A 13,985-nucleotide genomic window follows, 5' to 3' on the forward strand; every position below is an offset into this window, starting at 1 on the left:
TCATACAGTAGTCATGATCTGGATAAAAATACTTCATTTATAAGAAACATTTCTTTAAAGACCAGTTTCTTTCAAAATATAGCATTGTGTAAAGTACCCATTGCAGTTACAATATTTTTCTTAAGTGTTTTAAAGCAAAAAGTAACTGATAAAAGCTGTGGTGCACAGTGTATGTGCAGGCTCCGATAGCTGATAAAACATTGCTGCTATACAGTACATAGGTAGGCTGTGATATTTAATCTTTGTTTCTAAGAACAGATAGGACTGTTCTCTATTTTTCTTTCAGATTTTTCTTCAGCGTGAATGACACGATCCTCACACAACCAGAACCAAAGAAAGAGTGACTGAGGCAACAGCATCACATGGGTGAAGTTCAGACTGATTTTCACCCATGTGATGCTGTTTTATCAACTGGGATACAGGTTAAGCCCCTCCCTTTCTGTTTTTCCACTTTTTTGCCTTTCTCTTTTTTTTTTCTTAATTAAAATGCTACAAAGACCAAGCAGAATTTAATTAAAATAATTTGGACAAGCTCAGCAGTCCCCTAAAATTTAAATATCTTCTTGGGTGCTGAAGTGTCTTTTTTTTCTTTTTTTTTTTCCTGTTTGGCTGGAACATCTGCCCCCTGAAAAGAAAGAAAATCCAGTTATAGTTTCTTTTGGGGGTTTCCATGTCTTCCTTACAACACACCGCTGGACTTGGTGTAAACTGGGTAGGTCTTTACAAAACCTATTCCAGTGCTATCCTGTCCTTTCCAGCAGGAGTTGCTCTTGGGCACAGAATGTGTCAAAACAAGAATAGGGAGTGGTTAAAAATGTAGTGCTTACATAAAGTATTACACAGTTATGTCTTGCTTACTAAGAGTTTATATTGTGACATACCAAAATATACAAATTAGATCATTAGGTTAGTACTAACCATATACTGAACTGTATGTGTTGTGGTTCTCCAATGTCTAGTCATAATCATGCCTTTATAATCAGATATTTTCATTCCCTCTTAGGTGAATTCTTCAAGTCCATTCCCTGAACCCAAACATGGTCGACACTTTTCAAGTGAATCTACCTACTCTCATTCTTCTGCGGAGGATTCCCGACAAGATGCCACAGGAAGTACACATTCGTCAGGATGTAGACCTCCCTACCGAGAAAGGCGCTCATGGCAGGACCTGATAGAGACCCCCTTAACCAGTTCAGGGCTCCATTTTCTTCAGACTGTTCCTCCTGACCCAGAATACATGAGTGGCCGACCTGGAATGTCACCAGAGAGGCGAAGACAGGCAACGTTACCAGTCCAAAGACGTAACAATCATGAACGGGATGGACCTTTCCCTTTGGCGGAGTGTCAAAGAGGATATAGTTCCCATAACAGGCCCCAGAAGCAACGTAGTCAAAGCCTTCCACGAAACAGAGATGTCAGAGGCAAAGGACGTGTAAAGTCTTCAGGCATAACAGAAGAGAAGCCTGAAGAGAAACTTCTTATAAAAAAGCAAAATAGTTTCTGTATAGAAGGTAAGATTTTGAAGGGACTGTAGCCCCAGTACTCACCATTGAAATCAATGACAGCTTTGCCATTGACCTCATGGATGAATAATCAGACTTTATATGGGTATCTTTGTGGCAGATTGATAATTTCCAAAAAAGCTTAAAATATGGTGATTGAATTAGTTACTACACCATAGTTTTCATTCAGAAAGTCTATGTATGTTGTGATTCCAACTTTACTGTTGACCAAAATGTTTTGATTTTATCAATTCTCTAATTGGGAAAAGGTATCAGGCAGTTATTCCAGAAGCAACTTTCAAAATTCTGGACTTTTCAGGATCTTCCATTACCCTCCCACTCAAAGTTGCCTGGATCATTGTTTAAAAAAATTGTAATTTTTTTCCAGAAAACATACAGGAAATCAGGGAAAGTACAGATGGTCTGCAAGAGCTGTACAAGTCTTTGGAACAGGCCAGCTTGTCAGCCTTTGGAGAGCAGCGTCCTTCCACCAAGCAGGAATTCCGGAAGTCTTTTGTAAAGAGGTGCAATGATCCAGTTATCAATGAAAAGCTTCATCACATCAGAGTTCTCAAGAGCACTTTAAAAGTAAGCTGTTATCATTAATGTTTATGCTCAACATGAAATTGTAACAGTGTAGCTTTTTAAATTTTTCATTGTATGGATTTTTATTTTAGATAGAGAATTAAGTCACAAGGAAACTTTGCAGTATTGAGAGAAACAGAAGGTAGGGGACAGGTGTCCACCTCACAACCATTGCCACTATTTGGTGCTCTTATTACCTGTTTCATGGAGGATGCCAAAGACTCAACTGTGAAGAAGACCTAATTTACTACACTTTTACAATTAGAGATGGTCACTGAAAGCCATTGTGGAATCATGCTAACAGATATAGGGAAGATTGCATTGCACTGTGTGAGCTATAACAGTTCTGTGTATAGATAAAAGGACCTTAGTGTCCATTGCAGTTGCTCTAGCACCTTTCATTAGCACTCAAGGAGAAATAAAAGGCCAAAGTATAACGTAGCTTAAATTGTATTTCTGAAATATGCTGTGTTTTGGTTTTTTTTACAGGCAAAGGAAGGGGATCTGGTAATTATCAACAAACTTCTGGATGATCCCAACTTGACATCAAAGAAGTTCAAAGAGTGGAAGCTAAAGAACTATGAATTTTTCCTGGATATTTGTGAGTACAGCACTGCTCTGAAACCTCAAAATGGAGCCTCTGAACTTGCAACCCCAGCACCACTGCTGACACACACACATTCATTCATTGAAACACATGTCTGACAGGACTAGCACCGGGAACACTTGCTGGGTGCCATGAGAAATCTAATTTGGCAAACACTGTAATATTTGTAAATAATGTACTCAGCAGTATTGTAAATAACTTGGATAAGAGAATAGTGCCACAGGATGCCTACTACATTGCATGATAAGACAGTATTATTCTGTTCTGAATTATTTTTGTTTGCTATTATCAACCAACATGTGTATCAAGTTCTGCATTAGAAGGAGCAGTGCAGAAGTGTAATGGAAAATAAACACCAGTATATTTATTTAAGGACTGTACTAAAGCTAAGCTTATAGTAATGAGTTCTTACAACCATTTTATATATTTAGATATATGTTATATATAAACATATCTACATATATAAAAGGTAACATGGCAGTTTATATTTATTTTTAAAAATACCCTAAAATTCACCTTTTCACAAGTTTTTCTTGAAGGAAATATAAAATGAGAAAAAAAATACATTGACTATTCTTAGGGATGCACATTTTTTTCCAACATTTCCAAGCAGTGGTAGCTACCATCTTTATGAAATTAGAGAATACCAGAGTAATAAAGTAAACTTAACCACTTTAGTGTGCCTTACAATGTATAGTGTATATCCAGCAAATAGACTCTCCATTGGCCTTATGGGCATACCGTACATGCCATTTGGATGCTGTGCTTGTTTTTAAAAGAACGCGCTTGCCTTTAAGAGGAGTGGCCCTATAGGCATGCAAGTGTGGCACAGAAGAGGTTAAGATACAAGTAGAACAAAGCTGGTTTTTTTCTGATTCTGTAATTTGAACTGACTTTTCATTTACTTTGAAGTATTTCATGGTAAAAGAAAACCATCTGCTTCTGAAGATGGTAGCTATGGCAGTTTTCATAATCTCGCCACTGTGCATTTAGTGCCACAAGCCTGTGAGTCATAAAATTCAGATATTTTTATCTGCTGCTTCAAGACTGATAATTAAGTAAAAGATTCTTGAACTGATCAATTGTTTGTATATCAGACTGTCACATAGAGCTGGGTAAATAATTCATATTATTATTCAAAATTATTCACCATATAATTTCTGTGAAAAGTTCTTTACCTGTGGATAGTTCATGAACAAGTTAATTGAAAGTATTCAATTCAGTATTTGAAATTTAGTCTGTATTGGTTTTGATTGGATGCGTAAAATCAAATGGCATCTTTTTGTTCTCTGCCTGGATGGGAGGAATTTAAAGAATCAGGTTTTTTGAGTGAATACTTGTATTTATGAAAACAAAATCTGCTTTCCATAAATATTCTTGAATGTGCACCTAAAACTAAAATTTCCACAAACATTCCTGCTAGTAAACTAATTTACTAAGAATATTTTCAGAAAGCAAACAGAACAATCAAAACAATTTCGTATATAAATTTGAACAGATATTTGTAGAAAAAAGTTTTTGCTGTACTTGCCCAGTTCTAGTGTCACAGAAAGAATCAGATTGTAAAGTTCAAATTATCCATTGTGATATGGAATGAAAAAAATGGCTCAAGGAGATGGAATTTACTTACCTTACAGAGACAAGAATTTAGTGAGAAAGCATCCTTTTGTTTAGTTCATTTACGATACAGTAGCTGGAAAAAAAAGAATGCTACTCAGACTTATTTTTCTGTTATTACTATTACACCAGCATTTATTTGAACCACAGTGGACAGAGTGGTAAAAAGAATTCACTCTGAAATAATTCCAAGATACAGTTATATTAGTAGTAGAAGAGTATTACTGATATTTGTATTGGGTTCTCCACATCACATCAGCTCTTGAATCATAAAATCGTTGCACTACAATTATAATTACATTTGGATAGAGCATACAAAATAAGTGCATACAGGTCCCTAATTCAGCAAAGCAATTATATCCATGCTAGGTTCCATTGAAGTCAATGGGACCTTAAGCATGAGCTTAAAAGGGCACAATCTTGCTCCTATTTAAGTTAATGGTGAAACTCCCATTGACTTCAGTGGAGCAGGATCAAGCCCTAAGTGCTCTGCTGAATAATGATGGACTTAAGCATGCACTTAAAGTGAAGCCTCTGCCTAAGTGCTTTGCTGAATTGGAGCAATAATGAAGGTGCAGGGAACAGAGAGAGAAAAACTTACCATCACACATTCACCAAAATCAGAGTTACGATATTCATGCAAACAGTAAACACAAATCTGAATGTATTTACTATGTGAACATTTTAATTAGTGCACCACTGAATAAAAAGAGCATGAGAAGAGAGTTCTTATCTTTCTAACTTTTGTTCATATCAGATCTATAAATATTATAGATATAGATAGATATAGATGTATCACTATTTTTTTATTGCTGTCCTCCATACAGTGTGGGAGGAGTATTATGTATTGAAACAAGCAATGGTATAAAGTGGAAAAACCACTTTGGAATTGTACTGCATACTGTATGTGCATTAACAAGAAGCTAGAGATAGTCACAGAATACTAATTAAATGGGTTGTGCTTTTGATGTTCTGAAATGTAAACATTTGCATTTTGTTTCAAACCCAAACCAGTTGGTGCTTTTGTACTAAAAAGACCAGTAAGATTTTAAAACAATATTCAAGAGGGATTCCACTGTATTGTAACCCAAAGATCAGAAAATGCCAATTGACTGGAGAACATGTTAAATGAACTCTTCAGTAGACATTAAAGTGAACTCACTCCTTTCTTCTCAAATATTAATTGGACAGAGATAAAATAGAAAAAGAATAATTTTTCTTAGCAGATATGTGCCTCTAAAAATAAATAAAAATGGTAGCTAAAGAGACTAGATCACAACCTTCATTTCTCAGAGGGTTTAGTATAATTAAAAGAAAAATAATCAGATATTTCTGAAAGATAATGAGTGGCTGAGATTAGTCTGGGCCATAAAACTACTCTCTCCCATGGTTAAAAGATCACAACTTCTTTTGATCATATTTTCTTAAAAAGCTTTCCTTGGCGTGTGTCTATTCGTTTTGAAGTACTAAGTGATATGAGTATATATTTTGCTCTTGGAGAGCCATCCCCATCAAAGAAGCTAAAATGTATTTTGGTTATTCAGGATTAAAAAAAAGTGAGCTAATAAGGAAAACGAACTATTTTTCCTTTTCATATTCTCTGAAGAGGTTTCCCATGGCTGGAGTTGAAACAAACTGGGAGATAGGTTTGGAACAATCCTTAGTCACGGGCCTAGAACAAGGAAAAACTTATTTCTAAGTCTAAAACAGTATTTTTATTCTTTTAGCTTTTACAAATATCACAAATATATCAATAAAGACAAAGTATTTCCAGAAGAATTATGACATATTTACTTATATGCATACAAAATTCTGTACAATAAATAAGGATCAGTTAAGGCTGATTTGCTAAGAAAATGTCAACCAACATATGCCTCCTGATTTCAGTTTAATATTAGGAGAAGCAGAGTTTAACTTCCTAAACTAAACAAGACCAGAATCTGTATGTAAGTTTAAAAAAAAACGCTTCAAGGAGAATAAAGATGTGCAGTTCTTTAAGTTAAAACAAGAAATTGTTTTTAAAATGTGAATTATCCATCCTGCATTTTAAAAGTAGCCTCCATCTTTTCCACTGGATAAAATAAATTACTAGGCTGGTTAATAAAGACATCTTGTCTGACATATGGGGTCAGATATTTTGCTCTGTTTCTGCCTGTTTTGCCTCCTCAGGTGATGCAAGACAGTCAAAAAGCTCCTAAAAGGGGCTGTTAGAGATTTATCTTGGCATAGAAGAATCTCAGGAACTGAAAAAAACAGCATAGACAGATCTACTTCACCAGTTCTTACTCCCGGTGTAAAAGGTTTGATGGGGCAGGGCCAGGGAACACAGCATTCTAATGAATCTTGTGGCATAATGGCACTGAGGCTGCTCCAACTTGTGCTCATAGTTGGCTCAGCTCCTAGCAAGCTCTAAGGTTCAGGGAAGACAAAAGATGCCTTAGAGCCACCATTGCCTCCCCACTGCTTCAGCTGTGCCAAGCTCTGCTCCAGTGCAATGAGGGTTGGAGTCCATAGCGTTTCTCTGATAAATAAATAAATAAATCCAGCTTCCACAGTATCTAGCTACAGATACTGTTATAGATATTATATATTATACAAATGGTGCACAAACCTGCTTTAGCACAAATTGTTTTGGGTTTTGTGACCTTTAAGCAGCTGGAATCCAAAGTTCTGATTCAAAGCTTTTACTTTAAACAGTGAGCCTGATCATACTTTCATTGAAATCAGTGGCAAAATTTCCTAGGCCAAATGTGACGTAACACCCCGTACAGTCCTGCTGAAATCAATATGGTTGCACTTGTATCAGGGCAGGATCTGGCTCTCCCTTGACTTCAGTGGTGGAGCAAAATCAAGCCCAGAATCAATATATAATATTTGTTAGTTAAACAGAATTCCTGCCTGAATACTCAGATAAATCCGGTTTTCTTTAACCACATAAACAATGTGTTGGATGCATTTTATTTATTCAAACATTTTCAAAGTTATCCAAACACTTTGAGCCTTTATTCAGACTTTCTGCCAGTAATATTTTTAACCAAAGACATCACTCAATCAGCATGGCTTTCCTGCGACTCCACAAACTTCAATGTCTTTTTGTTGCTAGATACTCATTTTGCAACTGATTGTATGCTTTTCACTACCCACCCTCTTATTTAATATTGTTATTCTTCCATTTCTTCTAAATACTGTTCTTTGATCATCCTGTTATCTATCTCAGTAATTATCTCAGCAGCACTTCCAGCAGGGTCTGAGGCATTTTTTTCTTTGTCATATTTTTAAATGAAAATGTCCCTGAACTCATTCTATTTAATAAAAAGGAATAATCAAAGGAAAAGAGAAACTCTAACAAGTTGCAGCATCAATATTCTTTAATATAATAATATAGTAGAGATGTAGTAGAGACTTTACCCCCACTCTCCTCAGTAATTATAGTTTTCTAGGTCAAAGTATGCTTTCTGTGTGTGTCAAAGTGTTGCAGTTTGGGGAAGAGTACCTTTTGAAGAGCTTTTATTAAGGAAGTTCTCCAGTTACTCTCCTGAAGACTTGAGGCCTGATCAACCTCTCACTGAAGTCAGTGGGAATCTTACTATTGACTTTAAGGGGATTTAGATTGGACCATTGATAGGGTAAAGACTGGGAATGTTATCGGTGGTGACATAACTGTTGACACAAAATTAAGATTCTGGCAGAAATTCCATAGCATGTGCCTAAGCTAAAATACATCTCTGAGGAACATTAGGAAATTCCAAAGGCCCAATTCTCAGGCCCATTAAATCTGTTTTGTGCTTCTCCAGTGACACAAACAACACTTAAGACCATCTGATTTGGCCTCTGCGTTCTGTCTCAATATGCAATCTCCTGCAATCCTCCAGTGTCATGGAGCCACCGTGCAGTGTAAAGTCCTCTCACTCACCAGCACAATGCATGTGCCTGTGAGAAAGGGTACATAGCTGGGGCTTCCTGACATCCTGGCAAACCTTGGCTGTCAGCCTCTTGGAGCTGTTGGAAGCCACTACTTAATGGCTTCAGGGCCAGGGAGTCAGATTGGTGATTTAAAGCAGTTTTGCTCTCTTTAAACACACTGGACTTGTGCCAGGTTCCACTCAGCTGCTCCAGAGAATCTAAGCCCAATGGCTTAGCTCTCCTATGACACAAGTGCCCCAGAAAGACCTGTGAGACTTGAGACTGTATAGGGTCAATTTACCAATGATATCTGTAGTATAATCTAATTTATGGATTAAACACCAATTTACTGACATAGGTAAATCAGAAAACTGGGCTACTGCCCATGAATCCAATTCTGAAAAGGGTCAGCAAGGACACCAGGGATCTGCCTGCATGGACTGTTCTTCAGGACTGGGGACTTGTGCCTCTAAAATGTCCCCCACAGCACACCCCAATTCAAACTGCGCAAATGCTAGTGTAATATCTACAAGGGAGAACTTCCTAGAGTGGTATTCAGTTGGTTTAGGTTTTAAAAAATTGGAAACTAGGCATTTGTAGGGAAGACACAAGTGTATGTCTACACTGCAATAAAACACCCACGACTGGTCCATGTCAGCTGACTTGGGTTTACGGGACTCAGGCTACAGGGCTATAAAACTGCAGGGTAGACATTGGAGCTCAGGCTGGAGTCCAGGCTCTAGGATCCCATAGGGGGAGAATGCAAAAACTGGATAATGATGGCAATGGCAATGTTAACTCAGCTAGGGCTAACTCATGCAAGGTTCTGAGCACTCTGGACCTGATCTATCTAAAACGTTTAAGCAGGCGCTTAAATGTTAGCACATGCAAAGTCCCATGGGAGTCAATGGGACTACATACTTGCTTAAAGTTAAGCATGTGATTAATTGCTATGCTGGGGCCTTAGATTTTTTGTGGACTGTTACATTTATTTAAGGAGAGGCGTTATAGCTCCTTTTTGACCTATCAGATTTTATTGAACTGCCTGCTTTTACTGTTCCTTCTATCAGATTTTTCTCATTAAACTTCAGCTGCAAAGTAGCGTTCATGGGTGTCCTAGATTCCTCTTTACTTTTTCTTTTATCTCCTTTTTGCACTTAAATAAATTTACATATTGTAGTTTAGGCACTGCGAAGATGCTGACTTAACACATACCACTTAGTATCTATATCGAATCTCAGTCATGTTATCCATTAGTGAATGGAAATTTGTTTTATATTTTTTCGTACTATTTAAGTAAAGGCTATTAAAGTGTTAATTTTTTTATGGTTCATTTTTAAAAGATTTTATTTCCTTAGCTTCCCTAGCAGAACCAGTATTTTAATTATGATCAGCTCTATTTATTAATGTATCGGCATCTGATTCTCTATTCTTAATATAACTAATAGATTAAGGAGCATTTTTTAAAAAGAAAACTTACTTTGTTCATGTTACAATTTATGCCATGCTTCCATATTTGGAAGAAAGATTAAAATTAATATTGTTTTGGCCTTTGTCTGATTTTGAGATGGCTGATATATTACTGCAATCTGGTGTTAATGAAAATGTTACACACCTTATTAAAAAAGATGCTGACTGTATATTCACAATATTCAGGAAATATTTATAGTCAATTCTTAATACAGGCCAGTGCTGGAATAAACAAATGGAACTGTCTATTTTTATTAAAATATGTACTCTCACTGCATGCATTAAATATGACAGTTGAGTACTGTATAGTGTGCATTACAGCCACTACATATGCAGTACTTGATGTAAGTGCTGATGTTATACCAGTGATAAAATAGGTAGAAAACTATGTTGCTTGACTGGAAATGCCCAATAAACTTCTGTCCCCAAACTTCTAGAGTATTACAGTCTCAGGCATTTGTGGGGTCTCAATACAGCTATTTTTAATTACTGAAAATGCATCTGGCAGAATGTTGCAAATAACTTATATTTCCATATTGAGTCTCTGTTGAATTTTGTCACAGCAATTACAAAACACGTCTTAACCAACAAATCCTGTTCACTGGTCAAAGTAACAATGAGACCTGTTATAAACGCTAAATTAGGCTTAGTATCCAGTAAGGACTTCTGTTTTACCAAGAAATTGAAGCATTTCAGTCTAAGAAGCTAGGAAGTGAAAAGCATAGACAATAAGAGGAAGGCACTAGTATTAAGGATCCTTTTGCATTTGACACTGAAGCTGTATTAATTACAAAGAAAATATCCTTGTAACACCATTAATTGCTGGGCCATAGGTGACTTCTGTCTAGTTTACTAAAGTAGATAAGACGACTTGTACAAATAGAGAGCCTATTTTAGATAATGCTTAAATGTATGAAAATGTATGACACCCTTGTACTATGGCTTGCACTTTACTTGCATATAAACTGTGAAGTAGGCTGTAGTAATAATGTCTTTGTATATTCAGGGGTTGAAATACCAAATCACTAGAGTATTAAACTGCTGGTGTTCAACCTGTACTGTTAAGCAAATCTGAACAAGCTCACAAAGTGTATTTTGAAAACTTTGCTAACTTAAGATCATTAGCAAATAATGCTATGGAGTCTCCATGGTCTTTCTTTTGTAAATATGAACATTCTTACTATTTCTGTAGCAATAGGAGGTTATAAACCAAACTTTCACTAGGACTGTTTTCAACAACAAAAAATTCTATAGCGCCTTGTATAAAAATCATGGAGACTCCATGATTTGTGGGCATTTTTGTTTACAGACAATATGTATATATGTATTAGAGGCAGAACTGTTATTTATCACAAAGTTATGTTGTGGTTGATTATTTCTAAAAGAAAATGTATGTTTTCTGTTATAAAGAGAAAAAAAGTATTTTAGTAGGGTAGGACCCATCCTGAAAAGAAGTTTGAAGATTCAAAGCTTCAAATACCAGTATGTCCACATTACAGATGTTTCAGCCCCACCTACTGTATGTTCTTCTAATTAGCTATGAAATAAAACTGAGAGGTGACGACAAAACCTCTGTCTGAGCCAGGGAAGAAACCTGGAATGTATTACGGTTTATACAGGGGTATTCTGAGACTGCAGTATAATAATTACCATCACATTTATATCTGAAGGTCCTTTTTATGAGTAGACACCATTTAGATTCTGTAGTAGATAAAGTCCTTTAGCTCACTGATGCTACAGAGATAGAAAATGAATTGCTCTGGACTCATACAGGTAAAACTAAATTTCAACCCCTGGATAATACAGTACTTCTTCAGTTTCACAACAGTATACTTAATTTTATACTTGTCCTATGTTGGAAGGTGATCCACTAGTTTATATAGGCTATGAATGTTAGTTTATTTTTCTTTTCTCTTTTCAAATTAGTTCTGTGTGAATTATTGTAACTGGCTGCATTTTTTCTATCACAGGTTAACTTTTTGTGTGTCTACAATGAGAATTTATGAATGGAAAATTTCACTGTGTGTTGCTCACTGGGCATATACCTCATGGTACATTGCACAGACGTGTAAGTTGTAAGTTGCACTGCAACATTAAAAAAGGAACATATTGCTCTTTTTTCAAAGATATTAACTTATTTAAAAGATATAGTCTGTAAATTATGAAAAGGACATTTATTCCTCCTAAATTCAAAAGTAGCTTTTGTTTTGGGGGAAATAAGTTGTAAACTTCAGTTGTAAATTTGGACTTCAATAAACTGAATTATCTGCACTTAATTTTGTGCTTCTATCTTCTTTTATCCCATGATATAATTAAAATCGGTTACCCAACCTGGGTCTCAGTCCTGCAAGAGGATTTGTGCAGGCGTAAGAATCCTGCATGGATTCAGCACTGAGCCTAACTTTTCTTAGTAACACCCTTTGGTTTATTTTATTATCTGAAACTTTGTGTGGTTAATATCATGCATCCTGAGGTGGCTGTTTAAACAAGCTTTTTAGCCAAAGCAATTATAATTTAATCAGCTTTCCCATTCCTTTCAAGTGAGAGTTACTATTCACTTATTTAAAATGTGAGCATCAGGGTTTGGACCAGCACTCAAGAAGTTGAGAAAAAAAGCCATCAAAGTCTTATTGCATGCTCCAGAAGAGAAGAAATTTGTAAATGTGAAAAATACACCTTAATGTTTACTTGGGGGTTATCTAAGGGCCTGATGCTGAAAACACTTATGCACAAGAGTAGTCCACTAAGTACAATGGGACTATTCAGGTAAGTAAAGCTACTCATGACTGTAAGTTGTCTGAAGGATCAAACCCTACAACTGTTAAAGGAGAAAGACAGAATTTTTAAGTATGAGTGATGGTGGGATGAGACAATAAAAGCAGATTACGACTGCCACCTTAAGGGTCACTAGGGAATACTAAAGCATATTTTCAATTTTACACAAAATTGCATGTCACATTAATCAGTAGTTTTCAGTTAACTTTGATACTGATTAGCACATGACACCAGATTCCTCTCATAAATGAGGTGAGTTAGCACATTATTCATTATTTGTTTTTATTTTTTACTGTATTTGTATTACAGTAACAGCTAAATACCCCAGTCAAGGTGAGAGCTACATTTGGCTATCCCCTGCTCACAAAGAAAGACAGACTCCCTAGATACATTATTTAAAAAAAACAAACAAACAATAAAGTTGGGTATGGAAGAGAAGGAAGCAATCTCCCAAAGAAGTGCCACAAAAAGAACAATGAGATTTAGAAGATTTCAAAGGCTAAGGGGGTAGAATACTGTCCTTAAAATGAAGAACAGTCAGTCATAATGTGTGAATAATAACTTTAATGTGGTATAAAGCCCCTTGAAAAGGCAATACTACTTAACTCCCATTAACATTAATAAAAAAGGTGGGTGAAATTCTGGCCCCATTGAAGTTCAATGGCAAAAACTTGCACCGACTTAAACTGGGCTTGGATTTCACTCTATAGAAGGAGCACACTGAAAAGCAGAGTACACAAACCACAATAACATCTTTAAAAAGTCATGTCTTATGTGTAAATCTGGAAACAGTACAAAACACCGAGATTTTCCACTTTATCAATATTTCAGTTTCAGTCTGCCACCTCTCAGGCAAGTACCTTAACTATTGACTTATATGATATTTTGATGTCCAAGCTAAATCTCGCCCATTGAAGCTGTTCCAATTTGGATAAATAAAGAGTAATGAGGGTGAGGAGAGGGGGCAGAAGTGAGAGAAAGCACAGGCACAGGAATGATTCTATAGCTTTGTGCTTAGAGCACTCACCCAGCATGTGGGAAACTCCGGATCCCATCGCTCTGCTATCTATCTGCTCCAGGCATTGCAACCTGACCTTGTCCCTCTGCTGCAATGACTCTTTAATTATTTATCCAGAGTGGAACAGTTTTAACAGGAGAGATTGAGGGCACCTCCTCCCGTGCTCAGAATATCTCATAGCCCAGTAGATAGGGTACTCTCCTGACATGTAGCATTTCCCTTCTCCCTCTCGGGCAGAGCAGGGAATTGAAGAGGGGGAAGGTCTCCCACACCCCAGGTAAATATCCTAACCATCGGGCTAAAAGTTCTGAGGAAGGTCCGCCTCCCCCCATGGCTTCCTGCAAGAAATCCCTTAAGCACCTGACTACAGGAGAGCTGAGAATCCTAAGAAGAGACAGGTAATTGCTTCCAGCCCAGACTTAGGGACTGAGCTCTCAGCTCTTACCCCTTTGGCATCTCCTATTGGCTAGCTGAGGTAGGGCATCACCTAGTATTTTGGCTTTTATGA

At 36.6% G+C, this 13,985-nt stretch overlaps 1 protein-coding gene and 1 long non-coding RNA gene across 2 annotated transcripts in view; one reads left to right on the top strand and one right to left on the bottom strand.

Moving 5' to 3' along the window:
• The window catches only part of LOC137153984 (connector enhancer of kinase suppressor of ras 2-like), a 474,493-nt gene extending 471,701 nt beyond the window's left edge, over positions 1-2,792 (top strand). The window contains exons 24-26 of the mRNA XM_067549753.1: positions 1,004-1,496; positions 1,891-2,090; positions 2,577-2,792. Coding sequence (XP_067405854.1) covers positions 1,004-1,496; positions 1,891-2,090; positions 2,577-2,792 — 909 coding nt within the window. The remainder of the gene's footprint in view (positions 1-1,003; positions 1,497-1,890; positions 2,091-2,576) is intronic.
• Positions 67-13,583, bottom strand: LOC137153985 (uncharacterized). The gene is made up of 3 exons (XR_010919995.1): positions 13,487-13,583; positions 4,325-4,387; positions 67-625 (listed from the first exon to the last, which is right to left on the bottom strand). It is a non-coding gene; the product is annotated as an uncharacterized lncRNA (long non-coding RNA).
• Between the last annotated feature and the right edge of the window lie 402 nt (positions 13,584-13,985).

The sequence above is a fragment of the Emydura macquarii genome, unplaced genomic scaffold (genome assembly GCF_026122565.2).
Source record: "Emydura macquarii macquarii isolate MOO-44397 ecotype Brisbane River unplaced genomic scaffold, CSIRO-AGI_Emac_v2 contig_1253, whole genome shotgun sequence".
NCBI classification, from domain to species: Eukaryota; Metazoa; Chordata; order Testudines; family Chelidae; genus Emydura; species Emydura macquarii.